Source organism: Sphaerodactylus townsendi, linkage group LG01 (assembly GCF_021028975.2).
Source record: "Sphaerodactylus townsendi isolate TG3544 linkage group LG01, MPM_Stown_v2.3, whole genome shotgun sequence".
In the NCBI taxonomy this organism is placed as follows: Eukaryota; Metazoa; Chordata; class Lepidosauria; order Squamata; family Sphaerodactylidae; genus Sphaerodactylus; species Sphaerodactylus townsendi.
The window spans coordinates 19096586-19114142 of record NC_059425.1 but is presented as its reverse complement, the minus strand read 5'-3'; the positions used below and the strand labels follow the sequence as shown (position 1 = coordinate 19114142).

Below are 17557 nucleotides of genomic sequence, written 5' to 3'. Positions count from 1 at the left end.
TTTTTTCCCGAATGCCATCACTCTGTTAAACAAATAATTCCCTCGATAATGTCAAACTATTTATTATATATTTATTATATAATTACTGCACTACTTTTTTTCATCATTCCTATTACCCATCTCCTCCCAATTATGACTGTATGACTATAGCCTGTGCTGACATTTCATTTTATTTTATGATTTTACATTTTATGTTTTTATTACTATTGATTGTTTCCTGATTGCTTACTAGACCTATATGACAATCATTAAGTGCTATACCTTATGATTCTTGACAAATGTATTTTCTTTTATGTACACTGAGAGCATATGCACCGGAGACAAATTCCTTGTGTGTCCAATCACACTTGGCCAATAAAGATTCTATTCTATTCTATTCTAATCATGGAAGTACGGCGGTGGTAGAGGAGGAGCGTGTACACGCTGAGCAACCTGGGTATGGTGGTCGTTTCGGTGCCTGCATGGCTTTTACCATAGAGATGATAAACTGACTGACGCCATCACTTCTGCCTCTTCCACTACAGCACATGACCACAGTGGAGTCTTTAATAGAGGGCGATTTAAAGAGTCAACCGCCGTCTGTGTTAAAGTTTTAAGCTGCTGCTGCTGCTGCTGCTTCTTCTCTTCTTCTTCTTCTTCTTCTTCTTCTTCTTCTTCTTCTTCTTCTTCTTCTTATTATTATTATTATTATTATTATTATTATTATTATTAATTCAATTTGGTATACCACCCCATCCCCGGAGGGCTCAGGGCGGTGTACAACATCAACATAAAATACAATAACAAGAGGGGCGAGTAAATAACAACCAATAAATACTGGTTCTGGAGGGTTTTCTGGGCTGTGTGGCCGTGGTCTGGTGGATTTTGTTCCTAACGTTTCGCCTGCATCTGTTAGGAACAAAATCCACCAGACCACGGCCACACAGCCCGGAAAACCCTCCAGAACCAGTTGAATCCGGCCGTGAAAGCCTTCGACAAACCAATAAATACCTAACATTAAGAACATCTAAAATATTAATTTAATTTAAAACAGTGATGGCTACATGAAATTGGCGTCCCGCAAAACCCTGACTTAAAAATCCTCCTTAATGCTTACTGTTTTGAACTTCTCATATGAATGGTGTTTATTATATTTTTACATGATGGAAGCCACTCTGAGCCCGGAAAGGAGGAGGGACGGCATTATAAACACAACAAAGAAACATTTATCCGCTATTCAAAGCGACCGAACACTTTGGGTTAGCTATTTTCAACATCTCGCTGTTTTTCAAAAAACCAAACCGGAAGCGTGCCTCTGTAGCATTTTGTCACTCTATGCTCTTTTCCGCTCTTGGATGCTAAGGCGGGGCTGACGGAGCGTCATGACGTATATGCGTACGTTCCGAGTTTGGGGTTCGACGCTGAGCGAGGCAGCGGGTTGGACGACTTCGCGTATTTCGGGAAGGAGGGGCCATACGGGGGGGGGGCCTTGACGTTGTTCCCCCCTCAGGTTCTCCTCGCGGTCGGGCGGCGCTCATCTTTGTCCGTCGATGGCGGACGGGGGGAAGAGCGGATTCAGCGGTGAGGGGGACGTGGGGGATGGCGGCGGGGCTGAGGGGAGCGGGTGACGGGAGAAACCGCCGCCCGGCGTTGAAGGGGATGGGCGACGGGGCCTCGGGGAGGGGGGGGGCGGGTTAGAGAGGGGATGATTGACAGGAGGGGTGGTGCGGGGAGTCAGTGGGGCCAGGAGGGGCAAAGGGCTGGTTGTCTTAGTGGGGGCGATAGGACGGACACCCCGAGGACGAAAATGGGGTGGGATCTGGAGAGGAGAACCCCCGCAATTGATCTATTTGCGCTATTTATAGTTCATCTTTCTTAATGGGACTCAGGGCGGATTACACAGAGCGAGGCAATGCGGTCAACCGGATGCGACGTCCAGCAAACAAGGCAGTAGGATTAAGGCCGTGTGGAACCAACCTGAAGTCTAAGACCAAAGCTCAGAACTGAAGCAAAAACATAAGTGTTAGTGTAACATAAGAACATAAGAAAGAGCCTTCTGGATCAGACCGGAGTCCATCTAATCCAGCACTCTGCTACTCGCAGTGGCCCACCAGGTGCCTTTGGGAGTTCACATGCAGGAGGTGAAAGAAATGGCCTGCTTCTGCTGCTCCCGAGCACCTGGTCTGCTAAGGCATTTGCAATCCCAGATCAAACTGTTAACATTTTAAATCAATCATTTAACACTTTAAATGATGCAAAAGTAAACAGTAGGACCCAACCCGCAACAAGCTGTGTGCAGACCACAGTCCTTGATAATTTATTCTAGAAACTGTGAAGTGTTTTGTGCATTGCTACCCTGTTGCCGGAATAAAAATGCCCTACTGGGTAATTCCATTTTGTGTAATGTGTTGTCGAAGGCTTTCACAGCCAGATTCAACTGGTTATTATGGGTTTTCCAGGCTGTGTGGCCGTGGTCAGGTAGATCTTGTTCCTAACATTTTGCCTGCATCTGTGGCTGGCATCTTCAGAGGTGTATCACAGAGAAGTGTGTTCCGCTGTGTCCAGTCTTCTCTCTCTGATACACCTCTGAAGATGCCATTCACAGATGCAAGTGAAACGTTAGGAATAAGATCTACCAGACCACGGCCACGCAGCCTGGAAAACCCACAACAACCATTTTATGTAGTTTGCGAAAGCCAGACAAATAGGTGCCTTTCTGACCTCCTCAGGCCATTCTCACGATGAGAGCCACACTGGAGAAGGCATGCGTATGGGTGGTCATTGATTTCACCTGTTTTCAGGTTGCAGAATACCAGTCTTGGAAGAGCGAAACTGTCATGGTGAAGCATAGAGGAAGAGATAGTCTCACATATATGAGAGTCCAAGGCCATGAAGGGATGGGGGAGGGTTTTTTAATTGTGTGAGGAATTGCAGATTGCTGATTTGAGCATCTGTCTTGAATATGGAAGGTCCCAGGGTCACTTCTTGTTATTTCCAGTTAAAATATCTATCAGGTGGAGATGATGCAAAAGATCTCCACCTGCGACCCTGAAAGAGCAGCTGCTAGACAGAGCAGAGGAAATTGCCTTTGATAGACCAATACTGTGACTTAGAGTTTGGCAGCTACACCTGTTCAACAGAGATCTTTAGCAGAGCCTTTTATGTAAACTGGGATACTGTTCTTTTAGTTTTGAATGTAAATAGAAAGATTTTTTGGCGTTCATTGGCTCTGAATATTTTAACTGTGAACAACTTTGAGTTTTTGTGAGAAGGGTGTATTGTAAACACTGTAAAATAAGTAAACTGAATGTGGTGGGAGAGTAATAAAGAGGGAATGGGGGTGTAGGGGGGAGGTGCAGCTCCTATGAGTGCTGGAAGGGGAATAAAAGGGCCATAATTTTAGGAATTAAGGAGACTCCTGGTGTGTGTAATAAAGTTAGCATAAACATTCAGGTTTTTGTCACCTTTTCAGTCCTGCTTCTTTCCAAGGATCTGTGTTTTAAGAACATAAGAACTAGCTTGCTGGATCAGACCAGAGTCCATCTAGTCCAGCACTCTGCTACTCGCAGTGGTGCCTTTGGGAGCTCACATGCAGGATGTGAAAGCAATGGCCTGCTGCTGCTGCTCCTGAGCACCTGGTCTGCTGAGGCATTTGCAATCTGAGATCAAGGAGGATCAAGATTGGTAGCCTTTATTTTATTCTCACTGTAATCCTAGAGCAGTGATGGCGAACCTTTTCGAGACCGAGTGCCCAAATTGCAACCCAAAACCCACTTATTTATCACAAAGTGCCAACACGGCAATGTAACCTGAATACTGAGGTTTTAGTTTAGAAAAAACGGTTGGCTCTGAGGCGTGCGTTACTTGGGAGTAAGCTTGGTGGTAGTGGGTGGCTTTGCTTTGAAGCAACCGTGCAACTCTTCCAATGGGTGAATCACGACCTTAGGAGGGTTTACTCAGAACCAAGCCCCATTGCCAGCAACCGAGCTTACTCCCAGTTAAAGGATTGCACTTTAGTTCTTCGCATGAAAATCAGTGGGGTTTAACAGTGCTTCACAGGGTTACCTACACAGCTTCCCCAAAATTAGGTCTTAGGTTTAATGCTAATAATCGAGCCCAGCGGCCCAGGCCAGCCTAGATGGGGGGGGGGGGACTCTATTTGTGTGTGCCCACAGAGAGGGCTCTGAGTGCCACCTCTGGCACCCGTGCCATAGGTTCGCCACCACTGTCCTAGAGGTAGGATGCTTTTCGAGAGTATAGTTAGAGTCACCCAAGGACCTCAGTGGTTGCAACTGGATTTGAATCTGTTTCTTCAGTGTTAAGTCTGACACTCTAAACTAGCACACCACAGTGGCTGCCTCTACAAAGTTCCTTAAAAGACTTCATTGGAGCAACTGAGGCTTTACAGCAGACAGAGCTGGGGACTCTCCATCCTGCTACAAAACATCTTTTTTTTGCGCATGCATATGCACCCTGCCCGTTTCTTAAGCAGAAAAGAAAGGTGTTACTGTAGGGATGGCTCTGATGGGGAAGTGCATTTTGGAGAGTGGGGAACAGAGGTAACGTAAAGTGGGATGACAGAAGATTGGTGTGGTATGGATACAGGGAGGAGAAGAGTCCAGATAGAGAGAAAGAGCTAGGCACTGTGGGCAGTTGGAAACCTTGAAAGGATCGTGGAGGGTGTCAGAATGGGGAGAGAATTGGGGTAGGGATAGGCCCATCAGCAGATAGGGGGGACATTTTGAGGAGTGATAACTTTCTGGGGAAGGGGTAGTGGGGATTTAACTGGAGAGAGTATTTTTGTGTGTGATGCAGAAGGATGGCTTTTGAAAGACGGAATTATTTGAATTTATATTAAGAATAGCCATCACTGGAGTGTTATGGGATTTCCGGGCTGAATTACCATGTTCCAGTCTCATTTTCTCCTGATGTTTCACCTGCATCTGGCATCTTCAGAAATGTCAGGAGAAAATGCTATTGAAACACGGCCACACAGCTTGGAAATCCCATAGCCCTCCACTGATTCCGGCCATGAAAGCCTTCGACAATACAATAGCCATCATTGGTTTTATATATGAAACTTTTGATTTTGTCTTTAGACCTGTTTGTATTTCTGTGTTGTTAATTTCAATCTATAAAAAGATAATAACATTTTTCTATCTATAAAAATAAAAGAAATGCAGGAAAAGGAGAACTTTCATTAGGTAGCATTCTTTTGCAGAATATTGTGGTTAGCAGGATGTCGTCCTCGTTCTGAAGAAAGTGACGTGGATGGTTTTGAAAACAATAGTGTCCTTTTCCGTGAATAATTTTGGAAGGGAGTCCTTTGCTGCTGGAGCAATGGAAAGGAGCCTGGGAGGGCATTTGATGGTAGGCAAAGTGTGGTAGAGGAGCCTGGGGTAAGATAATCTTTAAGAACATTTGGAATTTGGTGAGAAGGAGCAGGATTTTTGATGTGGATGAACTCAAGGCTCTGTTCGTGAGAAGTGTGGCAATACGTGATGGAAAGTCCAGTAGTCAGCCGAAGATATGAGGAAAGTGGCCATCTTTAGTAATTTGTGGTGTCTGACTGAATGCAGTTGTGGTTTTCACTGAAAATGTTTCTAGTACCCTTTGCATGATTTTTAATTTGTTACCCTTGCACAGAACATGACGACCGTGTGGGTGGAGGAGGCAGCAGCAACAGGGGCTTCGCTGGGCGGCGGAGAAAAGGCCGCGGCCCGTTCCGGGGGAAGATGTACAGTGAGATGAACCACCATCAGAAGAACTGGAGCGGTGCAGGCTCTGGTCCTCGTAGTCGGGGAGAGGATGAGGATGTTCTCATGAGTGACCCCCATGACCCACTGCGATCACGCTAGTGAGTAAATTGTCCAGTTGTTTTACCTCAGTTCTCCCAACTATGTAATATGGGCAGCAGTCATTTACCCCCTAATCCTTGTGTTTGTGAAACAGTCATTTTTTTAAAATGTGGTTCAGGATCCCACTTTTTGCCACGGGCCTTAATTCTTATGTAAAACTTGGAATGTCTTATACAGGTTATCTGGGGGCTAATGGAAGTAATCGTTATGGAAGGCAAAGCAATATCTCAAAAAGGAGTGGAATTTCTCTCCCCTGCACAGAAATAAAAATGAATTTTAGCACTTGAACGACAGCTGCATTTTTTTCCAGCAAGACCTTCAACCAGCCACCTCTACAAAAGTTAATGTTGGATTTGTCGGAAAAACGGTTGGGCCATTTCCTAGGTGTTTGCCTCTTTAAAGATGAGTGCAAATAAGGCCAAGGCATTGGTTTTAATGAATGGGTAGAATGTGAGGATTGGTTTGCAATCTGTGCTGCTTAATGCTATGAATGAGTAAATACTTAGAAGGTGGGGCTTTAGCAGGGAAGGAAGCCTTTCCTGCCTAACCAGAAACAGCTTGGTTAGTTGCGGGTGCTTGCATCTTGCTCCTGATGATGGAGGAATGGGGTCATGTGAATTACTCCCCAGAAACATCATTGGGCGGATCTGTGAAAAGTAACTTGTAATAGTAATTCAGCAATCGAATAATTGGATGCGATTTTTTAAAAGGCTGCAGGGGCAAGTGACCTCGTTTAACAAAGGAAAAACACTTTATGTGACGGTATATGTATCATTTTTATGCCTGTGGCATTTACTTTTGGAATCAAATGCTTTCTGTTACTGCTTTGTCATCTGCAAAAGGCACCTTAAAGGCTAACTAAATTTATTCCAGCATAAGCTTTCAAAAATTTTGAGCTAATGTTTTAATTTTGCTGCTTCAGACTAATGCAGCTACCCATCTGGGGTTATCATTCTGTGGGGTAAGTTAAGAGAATTAACGGCAAGGCAGAGAGCCTCCCACATTCTGATTCAGCATTATTTGATGTGTCAGCTCACACTTGCTTTGCTAAAAACTAGTTTTCTACTTCTCAGTACACCATACGGGCACCGGCCAAACAGACCAGATCGGGAGCGGGGTGGCCTGAGCAATATAAACCTCACAGTGCGAAAAAATCTGGGTGTCTCAGAGCAGTCTTTTCCCATCGGCTGTGCCTCCAGGACCACCTGGTTCAAAATTACGGTAAGTCTCCTGGGAAAATGGTTGTGAAGGCAAGAACTGGGCAGTCAGAAGTGCCTCTGACTGCTGTAGGCAAAAATGCTCTTCTGTTTACATTAGGCTGAGCTTACAACTCTGTTGCTAGGAGCCACTGCCTGGTGCTGGCTGCTCAGATCCTAGAATAATACAGAGCTCTAGACAAATTAAGACCAGCGAAGAAGAAGAGTTGGATTTATATCCCCCCTTTAACTCCTGTAAGGAGACTCAAAGGGGCTTACAAACTCCTTCCTCCCTCACAACAAACACCCTGTGAGGTGGGTGGGGATGAGAGAGCTCCAAAGAACTGTGACTAGGCCAAGGTCACCCAGCTGGCATGTGTTGGAGTGCACAAGCTAATCTGGTTCACCAGATAAGCCTCCACAGCTCCAGTGGCAGAGCAGGGAATCCAACCCGGTTCTCCAGATTAGAGTGCACCTGTCTTAACCACTGCACCACGCTGGGAGAAGCTTGAAAAATGCAAGCCACAGGTAGCAAAGTGTTCTAGAACAAAAGAGTGGAATATTTCAGTAGAACAAGGGGAGACAACGGGAAACTAAGAAAGAGAATAGTGGGGGTGGGGAAGCATTTGTAGCCAGGAACGATAGCGGTCAACTTGGCTGAAATTCATGCATCAGCTAAAACAGTCAGATCTTTGAAAATATCTAATATTTATTGTGCTCTGCTATGCAAAGGTAACCAAGAGTTTTGTATTTAACGTGCTAACCCTCAGTTGTTTACGAGAATAATTTGAAACTCAAATATGTGTTAAAATAGAAAAGAATTCCCCCTCCTCTCCTTTTTTGCATTTAAGTTGAGATGTTTTGGAAAATGGTTTGAGAAAAAACTCCATGCTTTCTACTCATACAGTAACCTTCCAGTAGCTGTCTGCAGGATAGCTCCTGCAGTCCCTGGTGATCCCGTGCTAGGGGGGATAGCAGATTACAAAATATCAGAAACCTAAGGGACTGCTTTCCACCTCTAAGTGGAATGAAGCAGCATTGCGTCCAGCTTTGCAGCACCCTACCGTACCTGTATGCCTGTGACATTTTGACCATTGTGCCTGCTTGGAGTTCCCTCCCTTTGCCTGTTTCATTTAACCATACCATTTTAAAAGCCAGAGGCGGGGGAAGTGAGAGAAACCTGTCCTCTTCCCCTTTCTCTAGCTGAGTCATAGCATTTCTGCCCTCAAAGCCACAGAACGGATGCCTTCTTAATTAGAGAAGGGGGACGAAGACCCAACCCTCCCCATTGCCCTAGTGTCCTCTGGATTAGGCAGTACTGCTCTTCCAACGTTTGTTGTACTGTTGCTTTGACTGCTTCTGTGTTCTCTTCTCAGATTCCCTATGGGTGGAAATATGAAAAGGGATGGCTTTTTACCACCCTTCAGAGTGTGTGCACTGTTCCCTTCATTCCTTTGGAGGTAAGAGAGGCAGAGACTAGTTACCTTCTTTGCTGCTTTAGAGTGACGGTCTGGCACATTAATAACCAAACTGAGAGGTACACAACTGAACCGGGAAGCGTGTTATATGTATCCACCACTCTGTGCCCAGTGAGTCAGGCTTCATATAACACTGATTCCACTCCAGTCCCCATGGGGCAGTTAACGTTGGTGGTAATGTCATCCTGAGTAAGGGGGTAAAAGTGCACCAGAGTTTGCTGTAGCTGAGAAGTACAAGAAAATCCCTGAAACATCATTACCTGGGAAGTACAGTCTCGTCTCTGCACTCTTGCTTGCTGCTTGGGATGCTCTGAGGTATTGTGAGCCAGGTTGTTTCACAATTCAGAGAAACATAAACATAGCATAAGAGCCATGCTAGATGGAACCCAAGGCCTGTCCAGTCCAGCACAGTGGCCAACCGTTTCTCCCTACGTAACCTGCAGACAGGACAATAGCAGCAGCATTCTTCCTGTGTTCCCTGGCAACTGATTGGCTAATGGTGTCTGTTTGTTGCTCTTGGGAGCTTACATTTATTGATTATGTTCCTCTGATTTTAATCACTGGTAGCTTGAAGGTGGTCATTCTGGCTGTAGAGCTAGCCTTCTGGAATAGCCTCTGCTAGACTGGGCCCAGATTGAGAGATATTGTAAAGCCTCTTTGTATAAAGGGGCATTGAAGTCCAATGTCTCTTTTCCTGCTGCCAGCATAGTATTTTGGGCCGCACTGTTTTGTAAACCACCTGGAGTCACCGTGGACAGTGGGAAAAGTGGGTATAAATATTTCAGTAAATAAATCGGAGTGGATTCTGCTTCTCAAAAGTCTAGAAAATAACTGTCCGTTTTACATATCTGTTGCATTTTTATTCTGCTTGTCATCCAGGTAGCTTAGTGAAGCCCATGTTTTCACAAAGATATGTATGTGGTAGGTGCTGGGGGTGGAATCAGCAGCGAATGTTTGCATTGGGCAAATTATTAGTTATGGTAAGCTGTACTTGGCCATCTTACAATTTCAGAGCCATTGCAAGTTCTACTCGGGTTTGTATGCAGTTCTCAACCATCAGCTTCATTTAAAAAAATATTTATTTACCTTATTGGATTAATATCCCGCCCTGTCCCCGGAGGGCTCATATCTCACACATGCTGCTTTCTTCCCACAGGTTCACTATGCCAACAATCGAATTGTGTTTTACGTTGACGATAGTGCTGCTGCCAATGCCCTCAGGCATGTGTCTCGGAAAATCGTCGACTCAGACGGCTACAAGGTTTGGACACTCCTGCCCTGCCTGACGATTACAGAAGGGGGGTGTTTGAGGGAGTATTTGTTCCAGAACAAATGAGGGCATGTCATCATTTGTACCTAGATGTTGTCCTCATTTGCCTTCAGAGCAAGATACTGGCCACAGGCTAAGCTAAGCACTCCTTGCTGACTTGGCCTGAGGCAAACACCTATCCTCGTCCCTCCCCCCGCCAAGTTTGAACTGACCTCTTTTCCAGGTGCAGCTAATCGTATATCCATGCAACCGACCGCCAACTGTCCAGCACGATCTGAAACCAGAAGAGCTCGAACACTTGACAGTGAGTAAACCATACCAAAGCATCTGTGTGGTGTAGTGGTTAAGAGCAGGTGCACTCTAATCTGGAAAACCGGGATTGATTCCCCACTCTGCCACTTGAGCTGTGGAGGCTGATCTGGGGAACTAAATTAGCCTGTGCAATCCAGCACATGCCAGCTGGGTGACCTTGGGCTAGTCACAGCTTCTTGGAGCTCTCTCAGCCCCACCAACCTCACAGGATGTTTGTCGTGGGGGGAGGGAAAGGAGATTGTCAGCCCCTTTGAGTCTCCTTACAGGAGAGAAGGGGGGTATAAATCCAACTCCTCTTCTCAGAAAGTGGCAGGGGTCACTGTCTTTCTATGTTACTTTCTCTGCTTCTCAGGGTAGACAGAAATCTTGGTCTGTGGCCATATTTGAGACAATGGTGGCCTATAGAGTAGAGCTTCCAATGATGAGGGCAACAACGGGGCAGATTGAGATAAGGGTAGGTGGTCATTCAAATACCCTGGTCCCATAACATGTAGGCATTTTGAATTAAGCCCCAATGCTAACCAGTATCTAATATCAACTCTTTAGTGCAAGTGAAATCCGTGTGCTTTTAATAGCTGATGTTGATTCCCCTTTCTCTGAGACCCTGGGGACCTGTTGCCAGACGAAAGAGTCAATATAGACTCATTAAATGGGCCAAATGGACAGAAAGCAGCTTCATGTGTTCATCTGACTGCTGCAGGAAGTGAAATAAGTGTTGAGGAAGTCCACAAGGCCAGTTGGGAATGGGAGAATGATAAAAGGCCTCAGATTTAGACAGTGCTAGCAATCTTTCATTTGTTTAGTTCATAAGAAATTCAGGTGTACATTTAAAGTAGCTTGGGTAAGGTATTTAGTCAGATCAGGGCAGAGGGAAGGAAAGCCAGACTTTTTTTCCACTTCCCCTGCTTGCTCAAGTGTACGCCTCATAGAACTTTCTTTTGTTCCCAGCAATGTATGAGTAAGAGATATGATGGTTCACAACAAGCCTTGGACCTGAAGAGCCTTCGCACAGATCCAGGTAGATGGATTCCGCTACTTCTTCTCTTCACAGCTTTCCTTCTGAAAAACGAAGTTCTTTGCTTCCCCGCCTCCACTTAAGCAATTCAAAATCAATATCAGCAAGTGTGCAGTGTACACAGTCCTCAGAATCTGGGTTGTTTGTCCAGCAGAGGTTGCAACCGCGTAATTGCAGCTGCAAGTCTCTGGAAAGCAAACATGGAATTTTGGTTTTGTATATGACAATAGCATCAAGAATACTGTATGTGCAGAGATGGAAAACTCCAACTATACAATTGAACAATAGTGGGTGAAGGTATTAGAGCTGGCAGAGATGGCCAGGTTAACTTTGCTACTCAAATAAAATAACTTAATTAAGTCCATGGACCATGGTAGAGTAATTATGCAAGATAGGAAAAAAATTGATGATGGTGAGCTTGAAGGTTAAGGGCTGTTAAAATGAGGATAATTAGAGAAAAATAAGTTTATCAGTAAAGAGGCAAAAGATTTAATTTTATTTTGATGCTTAATGACCAAGTGCCGAAAAATCGTTTTTAGGGTTTAAGGGTTAGTATTTGGTGCAGAGGAAACTGGGAGACTTTGTGGAATTACTGTAATTTGGTGAATTTGTGTCCTTGGGTGTTCTTTGGAATTTGCAGAGATTTTGAAGAACAAATTTAAAAAAAAATTCTACATACCATACATCAGTGGTGGGATCCAAAAATTTAATAACAGGTTCTGATGGTGGTGGGATTCAAATAGTGGTGCCGCCGCACACACGCACCTCCAGTCTCTATTGGGCAGGGAGGTTGCTTTAGTAACCCCTTCTCGACACTCAGAAAAAATTAGTAACCACTTTTCTAGAAGTGGTGAGAACTGGTTGGATCCCACCTCTGCCATACACAAAGAAAAATAATAATTGCAACTGCAAGGGAAGGAAAAATGAGTAACCAAGGGTTGGGTTTCCAAGGAGTCCTACTAGGAGCAGATGAGATTGATGATACCTGGTTTGTTTTTAAATTCCTCAGATCTGGTGGCACAAAACATCGATGTGGTGTTGAACCGCCGAAACTGCATGTTGAATGTGCTTCGCATCATTGAGGAGAACATCCCCGAGGTCAGCAGCCTTTGCCCCCTCTGCTTCAGACCCTCTGTTTCCAGTGTGCTCAGTTGCACGGACTTCCGAGAATGCGTTGTGGATTTCACTGATGGCCTTCTTGACTCTGTTTGGAGATCTCATGTAGGCAGACGCTCTTTTACAGAGTCGGCAGCAAAGAAGCGTTTACTGATGCACCAGTCCCTGTGCAAAATGGATAAAATGAAATAGCTTCCAAGAAAGGTCTGCTGAATTGACTAAGCTGAAAACTGGCGGTCTTTGTGGAGCTTTCTGTCCTCATCCCGCTAGTTTTCGCACTCATGGTCCTGGCAAACCAGCAATCTTGCTCTTTCTCCTCTGTCTACCTTCAGAGCAAAAGTGTTATCAGTAGTGCTTTGTGAAGCCAAATTGAGAGGTTGTGATTTGAAAACTTGTCTGAAGGTCACAGTTGGCCATGCTGGAAGGGGATGATGGGAATTGTAGTCCATGAACATCTGGAGTGCCATAGGTTCGCCACCACAGATATATGGGGACAATATGTTGCATTTATATAGGGCTGCAGTGTCCACCACCTCTGTAGGGCGGGCCATCAGCATAGTGACTTTGAGACAGGTGGAAAACAGTTCTTTGCCTGAGACTGTCTAGGCACCGTGTAGAGTGATTGAGTGGTGGGGCACTGTCACATTGAATTTTGGGGGGTTTTTTTGATGTTGTGTCCTGTGTGGAGACATTTAAAATTTGCCTGCTTTTGTGCTTCTGGTCCGTGCCTTGTTTGAAAGAAACATAGCATCTTTTCTTTGAACTCCCACCTCACTTTGTGCATCTGCGTCCTTGCAGCTTCTCTCTTTGAATCTCAGCTACAACAAGCTCTACCGGCTGGATGACATGGCTGATCTTTGCCAGAAGGCTCCCAATCTGAAAATCCTCAATTTGTCCAGCAACCAGGTAGAAACAGATGCTCACTTGTCTTCAGCCTGGTCCTCTGTTCTCAGAATCTGTCTTCTGACCCTGTGGTGTTTCCCCCCCCTCTTCCAACTGCCTTCAGTTGAAGGCGGAACGTGACCTGGACAGATTGAAAGGATTAAAGCTGGAGGAACTGTGGCTGGATGGCAACCCACTGTGCGATGGCTTCGCGGACCAGTCCACCTACATCAGGTGAGGAACAGTCCTGGGGTGGCCCTGACTGGCTGTGGCAGGGCACCCCTCCATCTTGCCCTCCCATTCCCATGTGCATCGATTTGGCCCCACGTTTGCCCATGGGGCAAATAGGGCTCTGTGGAGGTGAGCCTGCTTCTTGTGGAGATTTTACCCACCTGGTGCTGCCTGGTCGATTTACTCCACCTCTGCCTGTAGCATAGTCTACATCGGCCATGGCCAAGTCTCCCTCTAGACTTGTAGCATTCCTGAATCCTGGTTGTGATGCCTGTGACTATGATTTTTATTTCAGCTAGATCGGAGCGCTGCCCAACCCTCTCGCCACCCACTGCCCCAAATTAACATTATGAAGTTAACAGCCAAAGTTTGCTTTTCAGGGGATCTCCTGTGTTCCCCCCAGTCTTGCTTCCCTTTCTTGCACAGTCTCACTACTTCTGCCTTGTGAAGGGAGCTTTAGACTCTTGAAAGCTCGTGCCCTGAAAAATGTGTTGGTCTAGAAGGTGCTGCTGGACTTGAGCCTAGCTGTACTACTCAGGTTCATCATCCTCAAAGGACCTCTTGCCTCTTCCTTCCACTGTCCACTCCCCCCACACTTCACTTTGTTTATAGCTCCTTCTGGACTCCAAGACCTTACAATGCACAGCCTTTTCCATTCTGTCCAGCCACTTCCTGCATCTCCTACCCCCACCACATTACCTTGTTGTAGGCCTTGCCTTTCGCATTTATGGTGAGAGCTCCCTGTTCCGTTCCAAGAAGCACTAAGTTTGTTCTGGGGCACGTGATGTGTTGATATGAAGCTGGAGTTGAATGCGAGCTGCCGAATGCTGGGGCAGCCCTGCTGTGTTTGGTTCACGCAGACGGCTGGTTCGCCAAAGACGGGTAAGCTTCCTCGTGGGAGGAACAACCTAAGACAGGCACAGTCAAATAGTGGCCAAACCAGCCCTTCCCCCACCTCCAGGGAAATAGGCAGACACAGGACAGCTGCCTTGTTTACACGCTTATCCTTGGACAGCCTCAATGCTAATTTCTGGGCTGCTCAATTACAAGGGCGGTGACGGTGCTGACTCTGGGGCAGAGTAGCAGCCGATTGGAGCCGATCAGTCTTTGTAAGGAGGATCCTTCTCATGCTCCTTGCAAGTGGGAAAACATTTGTCTTGGAGTCTTGTGGCCATAAGGCAGGCATCCAGGGGGTGGGAGAAGTAGGGGTGTCACCAAGACTGGGTGAGGCTGTGCATCTGTAGGGAGGAGCTTCCAGGTACTTTTTCTTCGTTTCCTTTGTCTGTTGCATCCCTTGCTTCTTAACATCCCCCCTCCCACTGTCTTCTGCAGTCATTAATTAGAGTTGGGCCTTGATGCAGGAACCCTCCCCAACCTGTTTTAAGTTGAGTACCAGGATGTTGGTTGGCCCAGGCATCTCCACGACCAGTGGGAATCCTTGTCCTCTCCCCCTACTTCCTATTCCCCGCCCATGTCCTCTTGTCTCTGTGGAGCACCTCTCCTATAAAATGAGCTGTATGGGTGAGTACAAGTTCAGGTAAGTGTAGTGCACAGCAGAGGATACCCTTCAGCAGTGTGGTCTTCTGCAGCTCACACCCACGTGCATGTGTAAAACTACCGTGGGAAAAAACCAGGGCTTTATTGAAGACTTATATTTATTGAAGACTTATATTCAAAACAGAGGCCTATTAACCTGCTGAATGCTTGGAACGGTCAGCACTGTCCGTGACCTCTTTATCGGGGTGAAATTAAGTCTTCATCCTGACAGACTTCCACAGAGCCTAGAGCTGCATGTTTCCTTAAAGGAACATTGACCTCATTGTTCCCCAGGAGTGGTAATTTGAGTCAAATTGTATTATATGAGGAAATGGAAACAAAAGAGGTCCCGCAGCTCTTTTAGCACTGATTGTAAAAGTTATCTGATCTTTATGATCAGACTTTCTAACTGACTCTGTTCTGTAGTGTTGCTTGCATAGCTAATACCCAAAGAGGAAACAGTTACCTGCACAGCTATGCGATAACATTGCGGGGTTTTGCGCGCACACTTTCTGGGCCTTGTTTGAAATGCCTGTGCCTGTAAGTTTCTTAGGCTTCCCAAGAACAATTCAAATTGACAGCCTTTTGTTGGGGTTTCATTAGCGAGTCTGGTGAGTAATGCCAACATTTTGTAACACTGTGTGGTGTTTCTCTACGCTTAGCGCAAAGAAAAGCGGATTAAAATAATTTCCTGTCCCTCGCAGAACTCAGGTGACTGATCTTAGGAGCTGCGAGATAACGTGGCCTCTGTGATAGTAATTGTGCCATCAAATCGTAACTGACTCATGGCAAGCCCAAGCTCAAGGGGTTTTCAAGGCAAGAGAGAAGCAGAGGTGGTTTACTATTGCCTTCTTCTGCATATCCATTCCTGTCTTTCTTCGTAGTCTCCCATTCAGGAACAAACCATGGTTGACTCTGCTTAACTTCCCAGTGGGCTCCTCATGGCTATTGAGGCTGCTTGCCCTCTGTTACCTGGGTGGTAATTCAGTAGAAACGAGGGCTTCCATCTGGCTGGTCCAGAGTAATAATTTTTGACACCCTATCATTGGAGCATAGTTGAAAGGTCTCATTAAAAACATTCCCTTCCTAGCTTTAAAGGGGGGAAATGCCCTTCATTGACAGGAGGTACAAGCGGGTGGAGAGGGTGGAGGCCATGCAGGGAACATAGCTGAAAGGGGGCTGAGAGGATGACCGGGGAAGAGAGGGCCCATCAAGCCAGGTGGGGGGGTGGGGGGCGACCCCCCCATGCCATAAAACTGCTTCACTCACTCTTGTCCACTGTCTTCTGACAGCACTGTCCGGGAACGGTTTCCGAAGCTGCTGAGGCTGGTGAGTTGTCGACTCTTTTTGGCGGAGCGCGCAGTCTGGGCTCATCTCCTTACATTTGACATCACTCTTCCCTTGTTCCTCTGCCTCTCCCCTCTACAGGATGGTCATGAACTGCCCCCTCCCATCTCCTTTGATGTGGAAGCACCTCCTACTTCTCTGCCTGCCTCCAAGGTACAGAACCGTCTAAGACTCTAGAAGGTGGCTGGGAAAAGGGCAACTCGTGGCCAGTTCACTGTCTTTTGAGCTTTGGTTTTTAATCACCCGGCTGGGAGTTGGAAGGTTGCTTGCCAAGAGCCCTGCTATAGCCCTTCTTTATTAACGTGAGCACGTCTAACAGGTATCATCCTTGTCTTGTCCAGGGCAGTTATTTTCCTTCGGATGACTTGAAGGTACTGATTCTCCGATTTCTGCAGCAGTACGTATTGAGTTGTTGCTTCGTTAATAGTGTTTAGCGAGTAACGTGGTGCTATAAATACTTGCGGGGGTGGGGGACGCACAGTCCTTGCTCAAGCTCACAGTCATTTAAAAATGTTAAGAGATCTTGTACTGTTTTTGACTCAGCATTTATCTTCTCTGATTGCCAGTGGCTCTCTAGAGTATCTTGCAGAGAGTAGTCTTTCCCAACTCCAGCTACCAGGGGTCACGTTTAAATTGAAAATGCCCAAGCTTGAACTTGGGATGTTCTGCTTGCTGAGTGTGTCGCTAAGTCACAACCCTTCCCTCTGTGACATATGAGGATTCCTCATGCTGCATTGGGCATCGGTCCCTGTAACTCAATGGGATCTGTTTTGGCTGACCGCAGCTATCCAAGGTTTCAGGCTAGAGGTCTTTTACAGGCCTTCTACCAGTTACAGCCTCGTTGCATGCAAAAATATGCTCTGCTGCTGGGCGGTGACATTTCCTAGGGTCAGGGAAGGATGTTGAGGGAGAAAGGAAGAAGGGAACGACTTTGGGTCTTAAGTTTGAACTTCATAGAGAAAAAGAGATGGTTCCCAGCTGGAACAGAGCAGCATCCCAGTAAAATCTGTTTTGGGAAGACCTACCGAGGAGGTTTATTTGAGGCCCAGGGAGGAAAATTCTCTTCTGAGTTCAACCAAAGTCATTTTGGCTGCAAACCCTTGGGCATTTGGCCTTTACCTGGAGGTGCCTCGCTCAGCTGCCTCTTCCAAATTGCCTGGAGTTACGTGCTCTGCAAACATCGTCCAGTATCGGACAGTGAACTCTTGGTCCTCTCTCTTCGACACGTGATTGGTTCCTATGAAACTTCGTCCCACCAGGGTGCAGAGAAGGAAGGGGGAATGAATGGTTATATCCAGAAATCGGTCTTTCCAGTATCATTCTGCTGGGATTGGAGA

General features: G+C 46.2%; 1 protein-coding gene across 1 annotated transcript in view; it reads left to right on the top strand.

The window, feature by feature from the left end:
- The first annotated feature begins 1368 nt into the window (after nt 1-1368).
- The window catches only part of NXF1 (nuclear RNA export factor 1), a 28800-nt gene continuing 12611 nt past the window's right edge, over nt 1369-17557 (top strand). Inside the window, exons 1-13 of the mRNA XM_048512433.1 lie at nt 1369-1560; nt 5626-5836; nt 6911-7058; nt 8410-8493; nt 9668-9772; nt 10005-10085; nt 11042-11111; nt 12118-12206; nt 13023-13130; nt 13231-13340; nt 16166-16202; nt 16302-16373; nt 16562-16617. Coding sequence (XP_048368390.1) covers nt 1530-1560; nt 5626-5836; nt 6911-7058; nt 8410-8493; nt 9668-9772; nt 10005-10085; nt 11042-11111; nt 12118-12206; nt 13023-13130; nt 13231-13340; nt 16166-16202; nt 16302-16373; nt 16562-16617 — 1202 coding nt within the window. The 5' untranslated portion in view covers nt 1369-1529. The remainder of the gene's footprint in view (nt 1561-5625; nt 5837-6910; nt 7059-8409; nt 8494-9667; nt 9773-10004; nt 10086-11041; nt 11112-12117; nt 12207-13022; nt 13131-13230; nt 13341-16165; nt 16203-16301; nt 16374-16561; nt 16618-17557) is intronic.